The sequence below is a fragment of the Lutjanus erythropterus genome, chromosome 17, assembly GCF_056507025.1.
Source record: "Lutjanus erythropterus isolate fLutEry1 chromosome 17, fLutEry1.hap2, whole genome shotgun sequence".
NCBI lineage: Eukaryota > Metazoa > Chordata > Actinopteri > Lutjaniformes > Lutjanidae > Lutjanus > Lutjanus erythropterus.
The window spans coordinates 22,341,015-22,365,601 of NC_139333.1; the positions used below are offsets into that span (position 1 = coordinate 22,341,015).

The following is a 24,587-nucleotide window of genomic DNA, read 5'->3' on the forward strand; positions in this document are numbered from 1 at the left end:
GAACCTACCCAGGGTGGTTTAATCTAGAACCCACACAGTAGTCCCCTCTTGGTGGGTTATCTAGAACTAACCCAGGGTTTTCTACTAAGAACCTTTTCGTATTATGACACAAAGAACCCTTGATGAAAGAGTTCTTCAAGGAATTCAACAAACTTCTCTTAGGGTTCTGTGCAGAATCTTTCCACCTCTGAGAGTGATAACAAGAACCCACCCAGGGGTTTCTTCTAAGAAATCTTTTATATTATGGTACAAAGAACTCTTAACGAAGTCCTTTCTTCCGAAAGGAAGAACCAAACAGTTCCATGTAGAACCTCAGCACTTAAGGAAGAACCCCATTGGAACCCTTATTTCTAAGAGAATAGATAAGTTTGGACCCAGTATTACCTCCGGCGTCAGCACCGTGCGGCGGTGTGCCGATGTCGTAATTACAGACCACCGTGGTCTGGGACTCACTGGAGAGGTGGCTGCCTGTGGACTGGTGGAGGGATCGGCTGCGGGACGTACGATGACTCGAGCTGTCCGTCGACGAGTCGGTTCGAGTGTCGCTGGATATGGACGGCTCCCGACCTGAGAGAGATCAACACAAAGAGAGACGACCTTTCAGTTAATCCCGCATCTTCATATGTTTACAGTCAAATAAGTTCGGCGTGCAGGAGCAGAAGTTGGATTACAGGGTTGAAGGTCAGAGCGCTAAAGCTTCAACCTCGACGATAAACACACAGTAATCTGATCTGATCTGTAGCAGAGTGTGTCATCTTTGCTGTACCGGAGTCTTCGCTGTCGTAACCAGCCTTGCTGCTGCTGCTGCAGTGCTGGAGCTCCAGCTGCGGGTTGGAGCTGGTACAGGGGTTGGGGCTCTCCTGCAGTATCACCGGCGTCCCTCGGGGGTCAGCGTAGAGCAGCAGCAGGGGCTGATAGTGGCCTTTGATACAGCGAGACACCACGTCCTTCCACTTAGGGCCGATCTGGAGGTGCAGCAGGGCAACACACACATAAAGACACACATAAAAACATGTAGAAACCCACACACGCACACACACAAAGACAAAGAGAAAGTAAATCTATCCGTTTTGAGATATAACATTACGCATATTCCACCAAAAGTAGAAGGTCAAACACACATTGTGCTGCTGTGTGTCCTTATTGATATCATGTTATCACACTTTTTCATTAGCTCAATGATCTAATATGACTTGACAGTGTGCACTGTGACTGATGGAGGTGTCAAGGGCATGTAGATGCACTTTATATCACACTTTGACACAAACAAACCCCTCGATTCAGCCACTGCAAGATTTATATCATCCTCCATCCTCGTGGAACATAACTCACGCTCGAATCATGAAGTCTTACGACATGAGACCGGTTTTAAACCCGCGCTGAGATTCAGACAAAGACTAAACCTTAAACACATAATCAATCTCAAGCCGCCCCCGCTGACCATGCAGCACTTCCACTAACACACAGCGTAGTTCTTGTCATTGCTGCTGCTCTCACCGGCACAACTGGAGATGCAGCAGATACTGTACAGCAGGCAGGCAGCAGCAGCACCCCCCCCCTCCTCGTGTTGCAGCATGCAGACTCCTCAAACTGTCTCTCACCTCTTTGACGTGGGCGTCGTCGAAGTACATCCACTTGCGTATCTTGGTCTGGAAGAAGAAGGTGGAGTAGTGCTTGCCGTAGTAGCACACCATGCCCACCAAGTAGAGCTCCGCCTGGCGAGCCCTCTCCTCTGTCACACGGTAGAACAACTACAGAGAGAGAGAGAGGGAGAGGAGGGAGGGAGGGAGGGGGAGGAGACAGGGAGGGAGGGAGGGATGCAGGGAAGAGAGGGAGAGGTGTGCAGTAGGAGGAGGAGGGGAGATAGAGGAGTTAATGTGAATACAAGCACATTTTTGCTCACCTAGAATATATGCTGTATGCAGTAATCCCTCACATACTGCCTTTCCACACTTTCTGCTCATTGTGTGCTGCACAAACTGCACAGTGCTGCATATGAGCTGCAGCTTTTCATGCAGAAATGGTGCACAGATCTCACATTGATGTCTCAGTAAGGTCAGCTGCTGCAAACAATACTCCTGCACATTTTACACTCAACAAAAATACCAGGTCACACTTTCTTTTACAGCACACTGGTCATACTTACCAAACTGCAATTTGGATCAAATTATATCTAATATGTTCTTTATGAAACAGTATTAGACCCTTTACTATTAGACTCTCTTAAAAGGGTCATTATGGACACATTACAACAGAACTGTACTTTAAACTAAAAAGTTATGTAAGAGTTGAACTGTGGAAACTAATACACTTTAGTTTACAGTAAAGTTCTGTTTTAAGTGTCCCATGACCGTCTAATAAAGTCTAATAAGGGTCTAACAGCGGGACATAATACAAACTCAAAAAATGCTGCACTGATATTTGGTCGCACTTAATTTTACAGTATACTATTAAGCCATAACAAGCTGTACTTTGTATTAAATTAGACAAAAAGCAGAAATAATATGCTCTTTATTAGACAGAATTAGACAGTTTATTAGACCCTTATTTGACTATTTAGTTCACAGTAAAGTTCTGTTGTAATGAGTCCTTCATTACCCTCCAAGAAAGTCTAATAAGGGTCTCATAAAGGGTCTTGTACTGTCAAATAAAGAACATTTTGTCTCTATTTTTTTTTGTCTGATTTAATACAAAGTAGAGCTGTACTGTAAAACAAAGTGCAACCAAATATCAACATAACACTCATTTTGGTCCCATTCATCATGAATAAAGTAAAACATTTAAGACTTCTTCTGTGCTGACAAACGGTTTATTTCTCTAAATTTTGTTTACAAATTTGTAATGGCATGTAGAGCTGCTGATTAAACAGCTGGATTATTGTACAGGGGTGCCTTGGACCAGAGGCAAAGGTCAGCGAATGCTTTAGACCCAGAACTACCAACGACCCCATAAAACACCTCATTAACTCAGGGTTAAGAGAGGGGTTTATTTTTTAAATGGCATCATGAGAGTCTCAGTTCCTCCTCACTAACTTGGACTATTCCATGACAGTAGCCAGCCGTTCATGTAAACAAACGTCTTGTCATAGTGTATACAGCTGAAAAATGAAGCAAACCTCCTCCAGTGATGCTGAAAAAAGGAATCAGCAGGATAATAAAAGAAAATTCCCATCCCAACCACAGCCTGTTCAACCTGTTGCCATCTAGCAAGAGATACAGAAGTAACCACTGCTGCACCACCAGACTACAAAACAGTCTTTTCTAAGACTGTGAGACTCAATTCATCTACTGCACCCCACCATAAATGAAATATTTTATGACTTTACAACACAGAGCTGCAGATACCATGTTTTTCCAGGCAGGCGAAGTCATGATCCACCTTACTCTGCCTGTGATTGGCTTACCCTGGTATTCTTACCTTAATCACTTCTCATGCTTAAACCTAACCCACTCCATCAATGCAAGCAAGAAGTTCTGGCCAATCAGAGGCAGAGCAGGGCAGGCCGTAACTTTGTCCTCCTGAGGAAACATTGGTTTCTGTAACCTTATGTGAAATAGCCACAGTTCAGTGCCAAATAAATGTCATTTTCAAGATAAAACTGCACATTTTAGAGTGTCCTTTTATTGTGACCAGTCTAAGGCACACCTGTGCCCCCTAATAGTCGACTAAACCATTAGTCATTTAGAGGAGTCTTTGTCAACCACGTTTTAATTTATCCATTAGTCACAGAACAAAAAGAAAACAGTGAAACTTTATTCTGGAGCTCACCGTTAGGCCTGGGGGATTGTTAGATATTAGACGGGGACACAGCCTCTGAGACCGATGGAGGCTAGTTTATCTTTAACTAATCAAATTAATATTCTAAACATGCAACAACTAGTTGACTATCGGCTTTAATTCACGGCTACTAGGCAACTGGGAAAACTAGTTTGTTTCAGCCCTAGTCATATTCATGCTGTTTGATCAACATCCCTATACGCCACAAATTTGAGAGAAATAAATCTTCTGTGTGCACAGAAGATGAACAGGAGCAAAAACAAAAGTGCTTTTTATATTTTAGTTCAGTGTATATATAATGATAAATGTGGTAAAAGTGAAGTGTGAAGTGAAGTTAATATAACTTTCTATATGATCCTATCTTTACCTGCTGTGTCATATGGTCCAAAACAGTAAAATGACAACTTATCTAGTCCTGCAACTAACAAATACTTTTATTACTGATGTCTATATTATTGTATGTCGACAAAATTGCCCGTCACGACTTTCCACAACCCAAAATGACGTCTTCAAATTGCTTCTTTTGTCCGACCAACAGCCAAAAACTCATAGTTAATTTACAAAGATATAAAAAAACAGAAGAAAAACAGCAAATCCTCATATTTGAGAAGCTGGAACCAGCAAGTGTTCAGCATTTTGGCTTGATAAATGAAAATCAATCATAATTGCTATCTGTTTACTGTAATAGACTAATTGTTTCAGCACTAAAATAATCTAATCTATGGAGAGAAAGAACACAAAAGAGAGTAGCAGGGAAGCAGAAAAGAGAGAAAACAGATGCAGGAGGCAGACAAAGAGATGAAAATGAAAGCAGTAGCAGAGCAGGAGGGATACAGGAGGCAGATGGATTCACTTTTCCTGATCTGAACGACTAAACAAAAGCAGAAAATGCGATAGATTATGCCTCCGATTCCTATCTAACAACTAGCTTCATCTCACGGCGACGGGACGAGAACGAGAGAGACAGCAGCAGGCGGAGACGGAAGATAGAAGATAGAGAAAAGAATTTGACTCACTATAACACATAGTCATATTCACTGATCCATTATTCATAGATATCGCTTCAGAATGCGGCTGGAGATGTTACAGTGGCATTAAAATGCATCAACATTACTCAGTCATGACACGGAGTATCAGAGGCCAAACACGTGCGTGTGTGTGAGGTGTGAAAGCTGCAGCAGGAGACGGAGGAGCGGCATCCGGAGCGCCAGATGAGAGTAATGGAGGTCAGGTCGAGTGTGTCGCGTGTGTCTTTTAATTCGCTGTTTTTCAGAGTGTGCTGGAACAGGATTGGCTGAGTTTATTGGGCGTTACAGCATGCATTTGTATTATGTATTTGTGCCATTAAGTATGTGTTTGCGTGTTGCACATGTGCTGTTTACACACGTGTCCTTCAGAGTGTCTGAGCTTCTTTAGATGTCTCCATGTTTGACTGTTTGAGCATCAGTGTGTGTGTGAATATATCTCTGGGTATCTGTATCTCTGACCTGCAGGTGAAGTTTCTGGCAGAGGTGTGGACTCGAGTTGAGTTGAATCAGATTTAAGTGACACAGGTGACAAAGACTTGCAACTCCTTAACACCAATCACTCGTGACTTCACTTGGACTTGAGCCTTTTGACTTGAAAATATTTGATACCTTCCACCAAGCCCAAAGATTAAAGACTGTTGTTTAAAAAGTGTGCCATAAATCAGTTTCTGGATGTTCATTTCCAGAATCAACTAACATTAACATAAGCTGACAGTTAATTTCCCAGATCCACTTTGTTTTCAACCAATCCGACAGCATCCAATCAAGTTTCAGGAGAGAAGCAAGAAGAACCACTGTTACATTACTCAGCACAAGTTGAAAAAAATGATACCAAACATAATTAAGTCTGAGTACAAAAACTACAAGGTGATCAAAAATAAATTCAATGTGCAAAATGTGCAGCTTTTAAATTTGTTCAACTTTTGAAGTTGCACAAAGAACGATAAAGCTAATATTAACATAAATAGCATGTTAATGCTTAGCGAATGTTAGCTTAACAACTAATTAACTCTGTGAGGCTGGAAACTCTGAAGCTTTTACGTTTTAACTTGCACAGGACTCGCAACCCAAAGCTTAGTCCTTGGGACTTATCAGTCCTTGACCAGGACATGACTCTGGGCCTAAGTGCAAAAAAATTCAGACTTACTTATGACTTGCAAATCAATGACTTGGTCCTACCTCTGGTTTCTGGTATAATTTGTTTGTGATCTAATTATCAAGAATTTGTTGGCAAATTTCAAGTCAAATAGAGAGCTGAAGTGAAACCTGAACTTCCAGGTTCTGCTCCAGAAAACTTTGTTTAAAATCCCATTTACAGTTGTAACACTGCAAATATAACTAAATTTCAAATCCAGTCCAAGAGGATTTTCCTTTTTTTTAGATAGATAAGATCCAGAAATCTGCCGTGTTATTCTAACAGTGTGTATAATATTACACCATAGACAAACATGAAAATAAAACTATATGACATGACTGGAAGAAACAATAAGAAGAACAGGAAAGAAGAGTCCACAAGCTTTTTCTCTACTCTGTCCTTCTTCACAATGAAATACAGACTCCAACAAAATCATTAACCATTCTTGAAAATGAGCTTTGTATTGTCAGTCACCAGGCAACAGTGTCAACACAACTTCAAACACATCATGTACAGTACTTGACTTCCCCTGTTGAAACTAAGTGATAAGTAAGAGTAAGCCGTAAGCCTAGAAATGAAGGGATTGAAAGACGCACAGGGATCTGGTTCAAGAGGTTAAAGGATTTCTTGACATTTCAAGAAAGGGTCAACTGGTAAATTGAATGTGACGTCAGTGGGACTCATTTCCCCCCAAACAGAAACACAATGTCAGGCTGAATGCATGTAGTGAAACAAAGTGGGCACTTTTGAGTCTTTTGCCAATTTTCTCATGAACTACAACCCTTATCTGGAACAAGACTGAGCATCTACAGCGATGTTAGTGGGTCTGTGAGGCTGTGAGCTAAAAGTCAGCATGCTAACATGCTAATGTTTTAGAGGTAGTGTTTAACATCATCATAGATCAGCATGTAAACACTTGATAATAGCAAAAAGTAGTTTTGCACGAATTTGGCCATAAGAAAACATTGTTTGGTGGCTCTGGATGAAAAGTCAAGGAGTCACCGAAGTCAGCAGGATTCAACCACTGGAAACCATGAACGTTTGCACCAAATCTATCCAGCACTTGTAGAACTATTTCAGTCTGGGCCAAAGTGGCAGCCCATATGACGTGACACTGACATCTCGATGGTCATGCCACTAGAGTCACTGCATTTTTACTGTTTTCCTAGAAGCTTTTCTCTCCTTAAAGGGATTGTTTGATTATTTGAAGGGGGGCTGCATGAAGCAACGTCCTGCTGTGGACAAGGTCAGCAGCAACATGTATTTTAGCCACCTAAAAAGTCAGTATTAGTTTAAGAGTATGCTATATTTAGAATATTTTCACTGCTTTATCTTGCCATCTGACAGCCTTTTCCGGTGGGAAACCACTGTTATACAAGCCAAATATCGCTCTCATCAAACCAACCAGCCCTCTTTGACAAAAAACACAGGTGTTGCTGCCTCGATCGGTAAAGCTGGGCGTATACTGTACGAGTTGAGACCGTTTCTGACCTGATTTTGAGCCACGTGACTCATTTTGCTGTTAGTGGGGCCACAAGTCAATTCTCCGAGGTCAGTGCCTTTTTTGACACCACACCTGCACAAGGTCAGAAATTACCATGACGGCATGTCACATGACTGAAAATATGGACACTAAAACGTAGCTAGCTTACCTCCAATTCTCTCTGTAAAATGGACAAGCCACGCTGTCTTTATCTTCCTAGCCACCAACAACTCCATATACACCTCTGCCTTTTTGTTTTTCTTCTATTTAAAGCTGTACACGGGATGGCACAGATGATCAAGCAGCACTTTTCTGCCTTGTTAGCATTATTGCTAGCAAGCAAACTTCTACCTGCCTTCCTTTCAAATGAATATTTATTGACAACTGTCAGTAGCCGGAAGAGTCCACAGGGGCCGAAAGTGTGAGCGCTCAGGTTGTGGCTTGATAATCAGGCTGCACAGTGTGAGTGCACAAATTTTGAGCCTTGGCTTTACATCATAGATGATCTACTCAAACAGCGGGAGTTGGAACAACAATATTTCTAAAAGTGTGCAGTCTAAGTCCAGCTTTGGCTAGTTTGTGTTGTTGTGTGACTTTCTAGAAAACTGAACCACTGATTGTATTAAGTGGCTAAAATATGTTTTGCTGCTGACCCTGACCACAGCAGTGCATTGTTTATCTTCCTCAATCTGTACCTCTGCTGCTTCTTCTTCAAACTGGAGGTGTGCCGACCACCATCTACTGTAGGTAACACACTGACTATGAATAAGTACCTCATACAAACACACTTAAAACAATCCAAATTATCCCTTTCAAGCCTCAAATTCAAAGGAGTCCCATGAGGCACTGAGGGAGCGGTCTCCACCACAAACATATGTGGTTTATTACTTCTAAGTATTGTGTCTGTATTTCTGTCAGTGTTTGGGCGGACGTGCTTGGCTGCTCACATAGTCGTACATAACATATGTTAATGTGCTATAATAAGGGTATAATGTGTGTGTGAAATGTGTGTGTGTGATCCTCTTACATCTCCCAGACGCAGGCAGGTCCCCAGGCTGTGGATGACGTCCTCCGCCAGGTCAGAGTGGTCTGAGTCCCACACCAGCCCGATGGAAACGATCTCTGGTGAGTTCATCAGCACCCGGCGGATACGCAACACCTCCCCGCAGTTACTCTGTGATGGAGAGGAGAGGAGAGGAGAGGAGAGGAGAGGAGAGGAGAGGAGAGGAGAGGAGAGGAGAGGAGAGGAGAGCGTGTGATCAAACAGGTTTATTCATCCTGTGTTATGAGGCAGAGCCGGCCTGAGGTATAAGTGAACTAAGTGCCTGCTTGGGATCATCCCATGGGTTTCAATTGTTTTTTGTTATATATTATTGTCATTGGCAATCATACAAAAACACAATATTATGTTTACTGGCTTGCCCAAATTCATTTTCTACTTGCCCCTGTGCAAATTGTTTTATTAGTGGTTATTAAACAACAAAGGCTAAATTTAATTGTCATCTTTAATCTAGGGCTGCAACATCAATAAAATGTCAGAAAATAGTGAAATAAACAAAGAATATATTTAAGAGGCTGAGAACACTATTTACTGGCATTTTGCTTAAAAAATGACTTTAACATGTAATCAGTTATCAAACGAATACAAAGCTTATTTGTCTCATGGGTGCTATTACTTGTCAGTATCTGTTGCAGTTAAGAAATATGAATGAAATATGATTTTTTTAATGCATACATTCATCAAAATCTCCCAGTACAATGCTCAACATATTAGACAGCATGAGTTCTATAGCGCCACCATGTGGTCAGTTATTGATCATTTTTTGTTTTGGCTAATAACTCCTTAACCTTAGAAGAAAGATTTTTGTACAGTAGGGTCCTTGGATGAAGCCAATTCAACTATTATAGGCCACGCCCATTTCCTCTTATAAATTTTTTCCACCACAGTGGTCTGTTGGTGAACACCTTTCACTTCGTTTTGCACATATTTCATCCAACCTTCACCAAATTTGGACGCATCAGTTTGTTTTTTCACATTCCTTACCATTGTCTGTAATTATTTAACTTTTAATATGTAAAGTTACTTAACAGCTGTACACATGATATAAAGTTAATGCTAACAGACTGAGGCTAAAGCTAGCTTATTTGCCAACATTAGTTGGATGGTGAAATACATAATGCATATGTAAGTATATCATAGACGACAGAAAAGGATGTGGGAAAAGGAAATACAGAGATTAGATTTAACTGCAGTGGACCTTGAGATGGTCACCCAGCCAGACCAGCCGGACCGCGATCACTCAGGATGTGTTAACAAGCTTAGACCTCAGACAGCAAGCCAGAGAGATGCATCGTCGTCAGCCCACTTTGATTCTAGACCAGCCCATATCCTCGTCCTCAAACCCCCGTCACAACAAATTCAATTTTATCCATGAAAATAAGCCATGAATTTGACAAATGCAGAGGTGTCTAACAAAAGTTTGTCGTGAGGTAATGTTACTGCAGCTTGTAAGCTAGCGTTAGTTAACTGGACATGCTAACATTTGCAGCTCATATTAGAGCAGATAAACACAAAGTTTAATCTATTCCTTACAGAGGTGTTCTTGTATTTTAAGTTGGTTAATCTGTACAAAAAGACAGTGCCATCCAAACTCATGAAACAACGAGTATTACTCTCAGAGACCTGTACACATCACTTCAACATGCAGAGAAAAGCAAAGCTTGACAGGCCTGTGGTGCCCAGGTTATGGTTGCTTATCTATGATTGGACAGTTGCTGTTTGCAAGAGGCGCTTAGTGAGGGGTCAGTTGTACTGGTGGCACTAAAGCGGTGGGGGGCCACCAAATCAAATTCTGCATAGGGCCCCATAAAGGCTTGGGCCGGCCCTCAGGCAGTGTGACAGTGATGTCCGTCTCTAAAACCATCCCTGCAATATTTGGCGGTGCTGAACACACACGTGCAGGCACACACGCGGATGGAGAGAACAGTAGGAGAATGAGAGGCAGCGATAAAAAAGAGAATAGAGATGATGAAAGGATTGTAAGAGAGAACGACAGAGGAAGAAGCGCTGTGCTGAGTTGTATTTGTCCCTTGGGCCTTCTGTTGAGTTCAGAACCGCGTGTTCTGAATCCTTCCTTTGAGTCATGACCCACCGCAGAGCTGGTACGCACACACACAAAAGCGTCCACACATGCACACACACGAGCATGAACGCAGTGCTGGCAGAGCGGGCTCGGAAACAGCCTGAGAACACCCTGGCAACCAGACACTTTGCCAAACACAACGCTCGCACACACACATATGCACAACAACACACACAGAACTCTCCCTTTGTGGGCGGCGGGCTGTCTTGCGCTGGCACCAGAGATGGCAGGAAGGTATTTTGCCAGGGTCTGCTTCTCAATTCTCAGAAAGGGACACAAACACGAGCCAGGGAGCAGCAGCCAAACAGCACAGCGACTGGAGACATGGGCTATCTGTTAGCTTAGGACACATCGACGGGCCTCAGTTAGCTCTCTGTGCTGTGTCTCCGCCGAGGACAGCCAGTGACAGCATCATTCATCAACTGATCGTACAAACAGATTCGCTCTGCTTCATAATACAACATTGATCTTGCAGTCTCATCTCTGAATTTTATATGCAAAGATTTCCTTCCTTTTCTTTCCCCTTTTTTTCCCCGCTGTGGCTATGCAGACCTTTCCAACAGAGAGTCAGTTATATAACAGTGCTGCTGGTCAAAGGATACTGTAGGTTTGCAGAATGCTGATCGTGGCATTCTTCACAGCAAAATGAAACAACTTTAGGAAAATGTTTGTGCTTATGCTTCCTCTCGACTCATACGGCAACGAAATAAAGACACAATCACACTTTTATCAGTGTGGTGACAGCTGAGGAGGCAGACTGAACAATAAAACCACCATACAAGGGCGGAAAGTTACTGAGTGCATTTACGCTACTATTTACTACACTTCAATGATAGATTTATCACAACCTGGGTGTTATTGTTGTAGTTTTAGCCATCAGTCATGATAACACTGCACTCACTTAAGTTGTTCTGACTGAAATTCTGCACTGCTTACAAAGCCAACTGCATGGGATGGCAATCAACTTCAACCAGCCTTATGTTTGTATGTTTTTTTATGACTTAAATGCATAATAAATGAACTAATTAATTTGACAAGCAATACAAGGGCCAGAGCTGAATGATGGATGGAAACCAGCATTCAAGTTTCGCCCCGTCTTATGTTGTTTTAGTGTTTATTTTGTTGGTTGTCTTGTTAGATTCTGCGTTAGCATGTTGCTAACAGGCTGTGGCAACGTCGATCTAATGTTGCAAGAGAAAGTGTGACAGTTTAGCCTCATTTTAAGCAACTACAAGCATGTTGGCTGCTTCTATACTCCTTGTTGCTGGTGTGCGTCTTTGTGCAGTAGATTTAGTAGACAGATACGTCCTGAAGGTAACGGCACTGTGAACAAAATTCAGAACTGAGAACTAGGGGTGGGAATCTTTGGGCACCTGCCCATTCGATTACGATTACGATTCAGGGGCTACGATTCGATTATAAATCGATTATTGATGCATCTTTATGTATATTGATGCACTTTTTCACAAACACATTTCTTTTTGTCTCACTGAATAAGCATTCGTCACTTGCAATTTTTAAAAACAGCGCATTTGTAATAAGAATTCATTTCGATTATATTTTATTAAACTATTGGAAATATGTGCAAACTGGAAAGTACCAACAGTAGCCACTAGTAGCCGCAGCAACAGCAGCCTGCCGTCTCCCCGACTCCTCCGTCGGGTGGAATCGAGTTACGGCTTCTCATGTTTGTTGTGTTGCCAAAGTATTTTATTTTAGCTCGACACAGCTTACATATAACGTGGCTCTTGTCCAGTTCGCTTCCGCCGTCGACGTTGTAGAAGCCGAAGTGTTTCCACACGGCTGCTTTTAAATTAGAAGGAGCTGTTCGGACCTCATGCCGAGGTGGCTGCCGGTCGGCCATGTTTGTTTTCCGCTGTGCGCGTGTCGCTCCAGGTGCGCGTCCCAAAGTGTCCCGGCGATGACGCGTACCGCGCTTCTTAGTTCCACATTATTTAGAAGCTTCTGTATCACTTTAATTAACAGATTTAAATAATCGAAATTTGGACGTTTGTGAATCGATTCAGATTCGTCCACGTCCGAATCGCGATGCATCTAAGAATCGGAAATTTCCCCCACCCCTACTGAGAACTATGAATGTGAACTTGTTCGTTTTAGTCTGTGTGAACTGAACGTTGAGCCACCAGTGGACGAGGTTATAAACAAGCCAGCAATCTGCCACTCTATGTGCAGGAATAAATTAAAGGTGACCACACCTGAAGTGTTGGCGCCTCATTACAGAACAAATCTGTGTGCATAAAACTACAGCAGTCAAGTAGATCAATGGTTCTTTCAGTATTATTTTTAGATTCTTTCTCTTTACATTGTATTTCACTCTATTTGAGAGGAAAATAACCTACTTTTTACCCTTCTACAATTATTTTATTAAAGTTATAAGTATATTTTATCCTTTGTCTTAATTTTAGACAAAAAATAGAGATCTTACACGTAAAAGAAATAAAATTGATCAATAAAATTGATCAACTTTTCTTCAAAAAGAAAATTGTGTGTTCATGTGAAGCTGGTGGGGAAAATAGACTTTGATGTTGCTACTTTTTAAAGCGGTAAAAGAACTGAAAACTTCCCACCACATCATCTATATATTAAATTCATTTTCACTTCTAACTGACCAAAAGTCTCCTGGACTTCACAGTTCCCTCTGTCAACTCTTTGGCACCCAGCAAACATCCTCACACTCTCCTGTCGTCAGTCTGGCACCTACAGTATCTTCCAGGAGCCTCGCCGCCTTCCAAATACCATCACTTTGTTTGAGCAGAGCCCGGTGTGGTATTAACAAAAGATCAGCACCGCGAGTGATGGAAGATAAACACAGGCAGGTCTGTGTGACTCCCGCAGGACCGCGACGCGCTCCGGCCGTGAATAAGCCGATGGTGTGTGTGTGAGTGTAGCTGCGGCGGTGGAGCCCTCGTGGCGGCGTGAGGAGCGAGGCGGCTGAGGAGGCTCTTTGTGCCGATACTTTGGCAGAGACGAGCGGCTGAGCGGGGCCAAGCTGGATCCATCCAGCAGCAGCACTTTCCCATGTGGCAGCGCAGCACACAAACCCGCAGAACAAAGGCACCACACACGTTCCTCTGTCCACCTACACTCTCACAGCAACAAGGGCCTCTGAGGTTCTACCCAGAAACACTCGGTTCTGTAGAACCATTTTAGGAAGAAAGGGTTTGTCAGGGGTCTTAGTAAGACTAATGCTTGCATTAAGAACCCTTTTTGGAAATCCCTGAGGAATTCTTTCATCAAGGGTTCTTTGTACCATAAAAGGGCTCTGCTTAAGTTGGGTGGGTTCTAGATAAACCCCTTGGATTATAAAAACGTTCTCTGCAGAATCCACTAGGTGTATTCTAGATAAAACCTTTGGAGAATAACAGGGCTCTTGGTAGAAAACCCTTAATGGGTTCTAGATAAACCCCTTGGAATATAGAGAGGTTCCTCGTATAACCCCTTTTGTGGCTTCTATAAAAAACCTTGGAACAAAAAAGGGTTCCTGGTAGAACCCCCTAGGTGGGTTCTCAATAAAATCCTTGAAATATAAAAAGGTTCTCCGTACAACCCCTTGAGTGTGATCTGGATAAAACATTTGGACTATAGAGGGGTTCTCAGTATGACCCCCTGGGTGGGTTCTAGATAAACTTTTGGACTAGAAACAGGTTCTCAGTAGAAGCCCCTGGGTGGGTTTTGGTTTAAATCCTTGAAATTTAATAAGGATCTCCGTAGAACACATTAGATGTGTTCTAAGGGTCCTAATAAAGCCTCCTGGGGGGGGATTCTAGATAAAACCAGTGGAATATAAAAAGGTTCTTGGTAGAACCCTCTTGGGGGATCCTTGTTACCACCCTTAAAATGTGGAACAGTTCTGGATAGAACCCCTAGAGAGAGTTCTGAATGGAATCAGTAGGGTCTGGACAACACCTTTCGCAGATGGTTCTAGGTATAACCCTGTCGGGTTCTAAAAAAAACCTTTATGGTTCTAGTTAGTTCTTTCATTTCTAAAAGTGAACCTACACCTCTTCTTTCTTTTCTCTCTCTTCAGTTTCTTCAATCCTCCAGTTTTCACCCAAAATGAGCACACCGATTTAAAATGACTTTTCTCAGCGTAACCACATGTTCTTTTGTTTTTCGTGCTGCAGGAACATGATGATCATTGTGGTTTAGTGTAAAAGGAGGTCGGCTCAGAAAATGCTTCCGGTAATAGAAAGTAAAGAGAAAACTGGGAAGAAAATGCAAATGAGATGCTGATTATGTAACAAAGTCCCATCGAGAAAGACGAGAAAAAAACAAACAAGAAATGGTGAAACTGCCAAGTGGTTACATTGCAGATTATATTTTTAAAAATTAAATTTCAGCCTACTTTAATTTTTTTTTACAATACAACTTTTGACATTTTGAAAAAAGAAATTTGCTCATTTTCTTCTCTTCTCTTGAAAAATAACTCAACTGAAAAAAGAAACTGAATATGGAAGGGGGTAAAAATAAATGTTTAAATCACAGTTCATGTTTTGTTCAATGTTATGTGTAACAGTAGAACGTGTGTGTCTGTCTGTGTGTCTACTGTGTGTGTGTGTGTGTGTGTGTGTGTGCTCTCACAGGGCAGTTGCGCAGGTCTCCCATGTTGCTGGCGTTGCGGAGCAGTTCTCCAAACATGTCCGGTGTGGGTTTCTCTCTGCACTCCAGCATCCTCACTGCCTGGTTACTGCAGCATTGGACACACACACACAAACACACACACACACACACGCACACACACAAACAACAAAATTACACCCTCAGTGAATGCGTGCCCTGTCCAGAATGAGACCAAAGCTTTTGTTAACAGAAGAAAACATCTATTGTCAGGCCCAAATGTGACTTGTGGGCACCAGAAACACTGCATCCATTCTTTAAACTCAATAAGTTTGTCTGTTTTGTGGTGCCGTGCAGTAATCTGCAGACAATTGTTTCGTTTCCTCTGGTGTTTCTCGCTAAAAATCTTTGAATTATACAGTTTGTCGTTCACTGGCCGTGCATATTGCTTCGGCCAGTGATTCTCCACGTGGAGTCAGTCTTCAGATTTATCTTTATTTTTAAATCTAACATAGTTCATAGATTATGTTGTATTTAACAACATAATCTACTCTGACTGGGTCACACAAACAAATTTATCTGAACATTAGTTCTGATCAGAGTTTTGCAAAACTAGGTTTAAAATGAGTAAATCCAGATTTAAACCTAAGCAGAGCTCTGTTAGGCAATTAATAACTAATCTCTGTTCAGTAAAGCCAAGTTTATTGATGTAAACTGAGTTAAATGAAAAGAAAACATAACAATGAAAAAAACATTGAACAAAAATGTTATATGTTTTGCTAGCTACATAAAAATTTAAAAAAAAACCTTACATGGTTCGCTCACTGGCTAAAAAGATAAGAATAAATTACAGTGTTTGCTAGCTAATAAAACATCAGTTAGCTTAGTTAATTTACTCATGACGGCTCAGCAGAGAAGCTAATTTCTCCTCCTTTGAAAATAATTAATTGAGCATTAGAGGCAAATAATAGAAGATTACAAAACAGACAACAGCACAGAAAAGAAAAAAGAGACAGCAACTGACAGACTGTTTTAACTTCTTTCGAGGAACTTGATTATTTAGCTCGAGCAATCTGAAAAAGGCGGCCATTGTAATAGTTCATTTTAAACTTTAAGCTTGTTTTAAAGTTTGGTGCAACGTAATTTAAAATTAAACCACAATTTAATTGGATATAAAAATGAATCATTGTTGGTGCAACCCAACCTTAAAATGTTTGTTCCCACGAGTCGATGCGCTCGATTACCATGGAAACAACAATGCGGTAACTCAGAGATCAGTAGTTACGAAGATGGATGGATTTTAAAAACCACCAGCTATGGCAACAAAGGAAGTAAGTTTTTAAAAAAATAAATCTAGATTATACAGTCATTACAGCTGTGAAAAAGATTCCCTGTTCTAAATCCTGTCGGGCAGATGATGATCTTTGACCTTCCTGAAGTGGTCGAGCTAAAAGACAATGTCCCCACAGGGAGCTATAACACTACAGAAACATTATTATTGTTATTAAGGGAGAAGTTCATCTACAACTAATAATTTGATGAAACAAGAGTTTCACTTGTGGAACAAACTGTTTTGGAGACAATCTCCTTCAGGCTTAAAGCAGCAACAGCTGCATTTATCCCTTTTAAGTACAATTGTCCTCTGAAGGACAAACTCAGATATACATTATTATTATCTGTGAATACCAAATGAACTTGTCTGCGGCTCTGTGGCATGTACGGGATTATGTGATGCAGTGAATCAGCATTGTTTTCTTTTTCTGGTGAAGTATTCCTTTAAGAATAACGATTTTGAAAACCCATCCAAATCTCTCTTTCTCCCCGCTCTCCCTGCCCCCCCTCCTCTCCTCTCTCACCCCTTCCATTAGCCTGAAATGAACTCAACCTCTTCTCTACTCTCTTTCACTTTCAACCCCGCGCTCGGTCTCTCCTCTTCAGGATGCACAGGCGGAAAAAACAACAACCAGGAACACACTTGTTTGGTTACGTCTGAATCGCGCTCGAACCAGACGTTTGTTTTGTCTTTTTGTTGCCCTCTGATTATCTTACTCATGTTGACTTTTGCATGTTTGGCTATCTCGACTGTAAACAACAGGCTCCACTAAAGGGTAAAAATAGCTTGGCAGCGCTAACAGGCACAAACACAGAGCGGCGGTGGCACCGCTGTGCCCCACAACTACCTTGACACAGTGTGTTTATTTGTACTTTTGCCCCCCATTCATCCCTCTATTTCCTCTGCCGTGTTCCATTTCCAAAAGGGATATGGAGTGATATATCCTCTTATTTCCCTCCCGTTCGCAGTCTTTCCGACCCACTGTTCCACTTATAGATTTATGTCGCCCCCTGGGTCTACTGAATCAAACAGCTGATTGATTACTTCCCCTGTTCCTTATTTCATTGACTGAGAGCGTGTGCGAGTTTTATGTAACAGCTCCGAGGATGCACGCACGCCTCTCTAGCATGGATTTACCTGCGCACGCTAACCTCTACCTGAACATGGGAGAGACATAATGCGCAAGCTCACCTGCTCTTGCATATGCATGAGCGTGCACGCGTGTGTGTGCATGTGTGTGCATGTGTGTGCTCACAGTTGAGTGTTCAGCAGGGACCCGTGCAGGGAAGAAGAGAACACGCTGTACCTTCCTTTACTGCCACCCAGCCTCAGCTTGCTGCCAGATTTACTGCAATGTGTGTGTGTGGGAGAGTGTGTGTATGAGTGTGTGTGTGTGTAGGTGTGTGTCTGGTCTTACCAGAGGGATGTAGTGGAGATGTAATGAACCATCTGAATGAAGGGCAAGGGGTCTGATGTGGCTCCACAGCTGTTACACACACACTGCAAACACAAATACATCTTCAGATTCATCGCACGACGTCGTCTTCTTTAAAAATGTTCGTTAGGACGGTTAATTTTTAATCAAAGGAGCAACATGTAAAATATGGCCACCTGTCGAAGGTAACTCCAAACACAACGAGGGCAGCATTTCACCAGAGTAACCCCTACCTGCTCCTCATTAGGGCTGGGGACCAAAACACGGTGCCAATATGCAAGTGGGTCCTATAGACTGAATCACAATGCAGTGCCTTATTTCAGCACCACTCACCTGAACTGTCGATTGAAGTAGTTGGTCACTGAAGTGGATGTTACAGCCTTACGTTAGCTCCTAGCTACCATAAACACAGCTGAAATGCTGAGCTAAATGGTCTAAAGTGTAGCTGTATTTCACCAAACACCAGACAGGAAGTGAAACAATTTCTTGAAATCACCTGCATGTAAAAGTGTTTGGTGGTTCAGACAGCATATAGGCTAACCAAGCTAACTGGCTAAAGCAAGTTACAGATAACAGCAGACAGCAGTTAGCTTACTTTAGTAATAAATAAACTAGCTAACTAGCTGTCCGTCCATCAGCTAACTCTTTAAGCTAAATCACCTGTACTGTGCTCTGTCATCAAACTGGCCATATTACTGTTAATGACATTCTTATGACACATCCAAATGGTACCACTTCACTTGAAGTCCAGGAAAACATTGATGACACTGCTACAAACGCTTCTGACTGTGTAATAAAACTTAATGACATCTTTATGACAAGTCCAAAATGTACCACTTTACTTGAGGTCAACGAAAATATTCATGACACACTTATAACAGTCTCATGATGGCCAGTTGTCGAAACCAATGAGATATGACACTATAAAAAGGTTATAATGTCTTTAAGTTTGATAATGTTAAGGTGTCATGATAAACACATTTTTGATTTGGTTAATGACAAGTTGTCACAACAAAGACATCTCAAACAATGTCAACTTTGCATTTAAAATGAGTACACATTCATAGAGACTCTTTCATGTTCATGACAGGCGTTATGATATGGTTATGACAGTGTAATGAGAGTCTTATGCACACCCCTTCAAGTAAAGTGTTACCGTTCATTTTGTTTATTTATTAGAGCACAAAAACTAAGAGAGAACTTGCGAAAATGGCAAACTCGCTGCTCAATACATCTCAGCTGAAACTTTGGTCGGCAGGCGGGCCGGGGCTAACTGGTTAGCATGCTAACCTCAGAAGAAGAACTCTCTTCAGCACAGTAAGTCTGTGACATAACTAGTTTTTTCTGGCCATATTTTACATGTTGCTCCTTTGTGAAGTGATGCATGTAACAGCTCAGTAAGACCCTCCTACCTGTTCGAACAGCGTCATGGCAAACTTCTGGTGTGGTATGCAGTGTTTGGCTGTGCAGATGTCCTCTCTGCTCTCTGCGCTGATGTGGAAGTGGATACGCATCAGGAGATTCTCCTGAGAAACACAAAATACACCAATTAATGTGTGTGTGTTGTGCGCAAAGTTGGCATATGCGCTTGTTTATATTGTGCGCATATGTACACTGTGTGTGCGTGTGCGTGTGTGTGTGTGAGAGAGAGAGAGTGTGTGTGTGTTTGATCGTTCCTCTCTGTTGGTGCTCTTGTTAATCTGACCGTGGGAGCAGCATCTATATTTCATAAGAAGCCAACGGATTCCCTGACTGAACACATTTACAACCAATCGATCAGACAGAGCCTCTCATGCACACACACACACACACACACACACACACACACACACACTCTGTGGAGGTCTTTAAGGCAGAAAGAGAGATGCAGAGAAAGAGACTGAAAGTGGCGGAGAGAAAGCAACAGGAAAAGCTGAAGAGAGGAGGACGATAAGGAAGTATAAAGACATTACAATAATAAAATCTGTGACTAATGACATTTTCTTTTCTTAATTTTCCCCTTGAATAAATGATAAAGTTCACCGCAAAATAAGACACCCGCCATTTGAAAAATGCAATACTCTCACTGAATATAACTAATGTGATGATCTTTGTTTCTGATGAAGTAAATTTCAAATTAAATTTGATGAAAGCATAAAGCAACTGTTTTTTTTTTTCTCTTATGAAACAATAAAGACTATACGGTACAGTAAGACTGAGCAACGTTTTCAGATCATTAATCTGAAATATGAGTCACTGATGACTAACGTGAGTGACTAATGCCTGAATTTTTAAAGAGTATGACCAGACCAAACTCAGATACTCAAGAAACTCACTGAACTCACTGAACTCAATGTAGAAGCTCAGATATTTAAAAAAATATATATATATGTCAAGAAAAAGACACCAAAAATGAAAAACTGTGCTTTTTAATCCAGGAAATTTGGGAAGTTCCACATCTGTGACATTTGTTTTCAGTTGGCCAGTTAGGAATTTTATTATACACAGCACAGTTTCATAATATATCATAATTTTTTTGTCAAATTCACAATGATGTGTTGAAGCACAATAAGCAAAAAAAAGGTTTGCAGCTGTAGACTTTTAAAAAATGGTGGCTGAAATAAAGTACTGCCTAAAAGTTCCTGTACATTTGGAAAGTACTACACGCCTCCTACGGAAACACACTGAGTTCCTCCAAAGGTTCTTGGTCCCTGGGGAAAGTTCCTGCAGTGGAAACGAGTGCTGCAGTCCAAACACCGAGCTGGAGCCACAGACTGAACAATAAATAGGTTGAAATTCTGTGGTTGAAGTGAGCTGTTTACCCCCGCCTACTCCTCCCCAGACTCGAGGAAGCTCAGGCAGGCTGCAGGAACACTGCAGGACGAGCAGAATTGGACGATAACAAGTGACCTGTAAGTTGATCAGGTGCCACTTGTCTGTCAATGTAAAGTTAAGCCTGTTAACCTGAAAACAACTGCTCCACAAATACACACTCTGGAGTTTGAGTTCAGTGACTGCCTACATTACTGCCGGCCGGATTCCATTAATATATTGCTCAATTTAACTGTTAAAAACATCTACTCCTTCTAAAAGATGATTAATAATTTCTGACAATTCATAAACAGACACTCAACTCATTCGGCGAACATTCAGCCTTAACTTAAACTAACTACAACTAAGTATTTTTCCATAATCTCTGATGGCATATCATGGTCATTTTATGATTTATTTTAGTAAATGTATTGCTGATTTTTCCTTTAATAAGACTTTATAACTTTCAATAAATCACCTTAAACAACAAATTAGCAGGTGTGGTCAGATACGTCGGATTGTATTTTGTTAAAATAATCAGCATAAAGGTACAGGGGATGAACAAAATAACAGGGAATACCTCACAACATAATATAGCGTGATAAACCAACAAACACACAGAGTCAAAAGAAAAGTTTGACAATTAGACGATTGACAAAAAACGTATTTCTTTTAAGTTATTGGTCAAAACGGAGCCTGGGAGATTTCTGACTGCAGTGAAGATGGGAGTTCCTCAGACACTCGCTCAGATAAACCTCGAGGCAACTCCTCACTTCTCGTGTGTGTGTGTGTGTGTGTGTGTTTGTGTGTGTGTGGTCTGTGGTCATGTTGTGTGTCAGACTCACAAAGCACTCGGCAGCGTCGTCCATGATACCCAGCTGAAAGCGTTGTTCGTCTTGGAAAGTCTTGGCCAGAGCGCTCCGCAGTGCATCTGATGGCAGCACGCGCTCACTGCTGAACTGAAACTGAGCAAAGATACTCTGCACACGCACACACACACACACACACACACACACACACATATAGAAATCCATTAATTCTTTATACAAATATACATAAAGGCCATAAAGGCTTTTCCAGCATTCTTTGAGTGGAAACTCACAGCATGCATCCATGTACGCATGTATATATTTATGTCTTTGTGTATTTATTTCAACAAAACTCTCTAAACCCATTTGTTCCATAAATCGGCAGCATGTTCTGTCAACTGACCCATAAAACAGAAACAGTGGAACTGGTTGTCAACTTGTCAGGAACCCAAAGTGCTGCACAACAAACCCAGACTGGACTAAAACAAACGCCGCACAGCACAGCTGGCCTCAATATCAGACCGTATCAATAATAAATGGCATTTGTAGTGCACTTTTCTCCGACAAAAACAGCTCTCAAAGTGCTTTGTAGCAGTAAAATAGAACCAAATCAAACTGTTGCAGGGGGCTCGGAGAGGAAGCTAGGCCACTGAAGTGTGTTTCCAGGGCAGCGTTCAAGGCCTGAAGAGCAGGATCAGTCAGTTTGGACATGACAGATGTTTACACTGTTTTAATCCATGCAGGTTCATATGACTGCCAGATTATGATCCCGTATTGTGTTGTTATTAGTATTACAACTGTCCGGGAGGTTAGCATTTTGGTCCTTTTTGCTTCTCCTATTAGATAACAAGATATCTCAAAAACTACAAGGCGTACGAATATGACATCTGGTGAAAGGTTCGGCCATTTAGGCACACTAAGTGGTTGTTGGACTGAATAAATCCACAATGTGCTTATTTGTAGGCATTTCACATTTCAGCTCCAAAACAAAAACATCTCCAAAACCACTGGTTCCGAGCATTTTTTTTTTTTTTTTTTTTTGGCCTCTTAAAATAAAGCTGTTTACTGGAAAAGATGTCAGAACTCTACAACATTTGAACTCTGACATTTTATGGACCAAACAACTAATCAAGAAAATGAGCACCAGATTAATCAACAATTAAAATAATTGTTCCTATTCTTGACCCAGTGTTGTTTGAGATACTTAAAACTCTATCAAGCCAGCCAGCTCTCATTTGCACCAGTTTCGAGTGGAACCACTGTAATCAAGGATGGCGTCAACAGATGGCACTACACATTGCACAACAACCTGTAGAATATGACACGCCCACTTTGGTTCCCAAGGAAAACATGATTTTTCCTGGTTCTGAAATTATTTATTTTTGGTGGAAATTATCCAAATGGTCCAAAATTATGTGCACAAACTAGAACAGGTCTGGTTCTATGTTGGTGGAAAAGCTGTAAGAGTCTTGAGTTTTTCAACCTGTACAGTGGTTTGTGTCATTTGTATAAATGTTCAAATCCTGAGAAGCTGAAACAATCCACAAAAAATATTTTTGTACAATGTGCCCCCATGACTTTGAAGTCAAAATGCCAACAAACAATGAACAGAAAGGTCCCTGCCTCCAGTCCGAGGAAAGTGCGCTCCCCCACTTTCCTCTCATTTCCAATAAAGGCACAATACATTGCCCTAAAAAAAAGGCCTATTCAAATTGGCGACACATGAGCCACATCTGGCCTAGAAGCAACTTCTGACCACACACTTAGTAGCTATTACCAGTCACACGTTGGGAAGTACTCCACTGAAAATACGTCTCTCTCAACCCTGAAACGTAAAACTGACAATGAAAATGGTCAGTTTATCTCCAAACACCAAACCAATGTGTTTAATTTGCAATGAGTGCAATGTGGTAGTTAATATAATTAATTGAAGGTGCTATGTTGAGAAACACTAAACTTTCTGGACAAACAGTCCAAAGGGATCACAGGAAAGAGATGCTAAAGTGCAGACTTTGACTGCATCTTACGATCTGAGCGGTCATGCACAGACCAACAGAGAGCTACAGCAGCTTCCCTCCTGTATCCTGGACACTGGCAAGAAAGGACAACCATTCACAGATACTGAAACCATGAAAGAACGCATGCTGGATGTCTTGGATGAGGTCATAAATAAAGACAAAATTTGTCATTACCAAAAGCTTAAAATCTTTTCAAATCTATTTTAAAATCTGGCACAACTGAATTTGTAATTGAATAACCCTGTATTTTAAAAAATTAAATACATTTTTTTTTCTTCTTTGCTTTCCCTTTAATCATCTTACGACCCCTCAGAGTTATCTGGTGATCTGCTGGAGAGGCCTTTACCCATATGTTGAGAATCACTGCCCTTAACTCTGAAGGTGCGCAAATCATAGACGATTTTGGCCATATTACCCACCCCTCTTGATTTTTTTGATAATCGATTACTCATTAGAGTCTTTCCTTTTTTCCAACTTCTTGTTTTCAGCTTCTCAAATGTGAATATTTTCTCATTTCTTTACTCCTCTGTGACAGTAAACTGAATATGTTTGGGTTGTGGTCAAAACAAAACATTTGAGGGTGTCACCTTAGGTTTTGGAAAAAAAACTGAACATCATTATTCACCATTTTCTGATATTCTGTGGCCCAAACAACTGCGCCAAATAATATGATCCTAACTCACTTGAAAGGCCTAATATTCCTGCACAGGATTTAAAGCTTCCTCAAAACATCAGGACTTTCACAGTTGATCTGGATCAAGATGCAAAACAACATTTTTTAAATATTTTTATTGATGCAGTGACACATTTAGTGTCTTGCCTTGGCTTTCTACTCATTATTATTGTCATAAATAGCGGCGATAGTTGCAGTAACAGTAGCAGTATCAATAGTGTCAGCAGTAGTAGTGTGGCCCATGTGGAGTTGATGCACATAAATCTGTACTTTAAATGCAGTTAAAGTCTAAACATGAGTAAAGGAAGTAGCACTGAGTTCAAGCCGGGGCAGTGAGAGTAACTAAGTGAGCCTGGACTGAAGAGTGCTGCAGACGTCTAAAGAG

The 24,587-nt window shown here is 41.3% G+C and overlaps 1 protein-coding gene across 3 annotated transcripts in view; it reads right to left on the reverse strand.

Moving 5' to 3' along the window:
• usp54b (ubiquitin specific peptidase 54b) overlaps nucleotides 1-24,587 on the reverse strand; it is an 87,295-nt gene that overhangs the window by 22,729 nt on the left and 39,979 nt on the right. For all 3 annotated transcript variants that reach the window (XR_014772175.1, XM_084740976.1, XM_084740977.1), the window contains exons 4-11: nucleotides 21,548-21,682; nucleotides 19,325-19,438; nucleotides 17,895-17,977; nucleotides 15,169-15,274; nucleotides 8,451-8,597; nucleotides 1,602-1,751; nucleotides 767-965; nucleotides 385-567 (exon numbers count right to left, since the gene is read on the reverse strand). Coding sequence is in view for 2 of the 3 variants with exons in the window: in XM_084740976.1 (XP_084597102.1) it covers nucleotides 385-567; nucleotides 767-965; nucleotides 1,602-1,751; nucleotides 8,451-8,597; nucleotides 15,169-15,274; nucleotides 17,895-17,977; nucleotides 19,325-19,438; nucleotides 21,548-21,682 (1,117 nt within the window). In the remaining variant the exon portion in view is untranslated. The remainder of the gene's footprint in view (nucleotides 1-384; nucleotides 568-766; nucleotides 966-1,601; nucleotides 1,752-8,450; nucleotides 8,598-15,168; nucleotides 15,275-17,894; nucleotides 17,978-19,324; nucleotides 19,439-21,547; nucleotides 21,683-24,587) is intronic.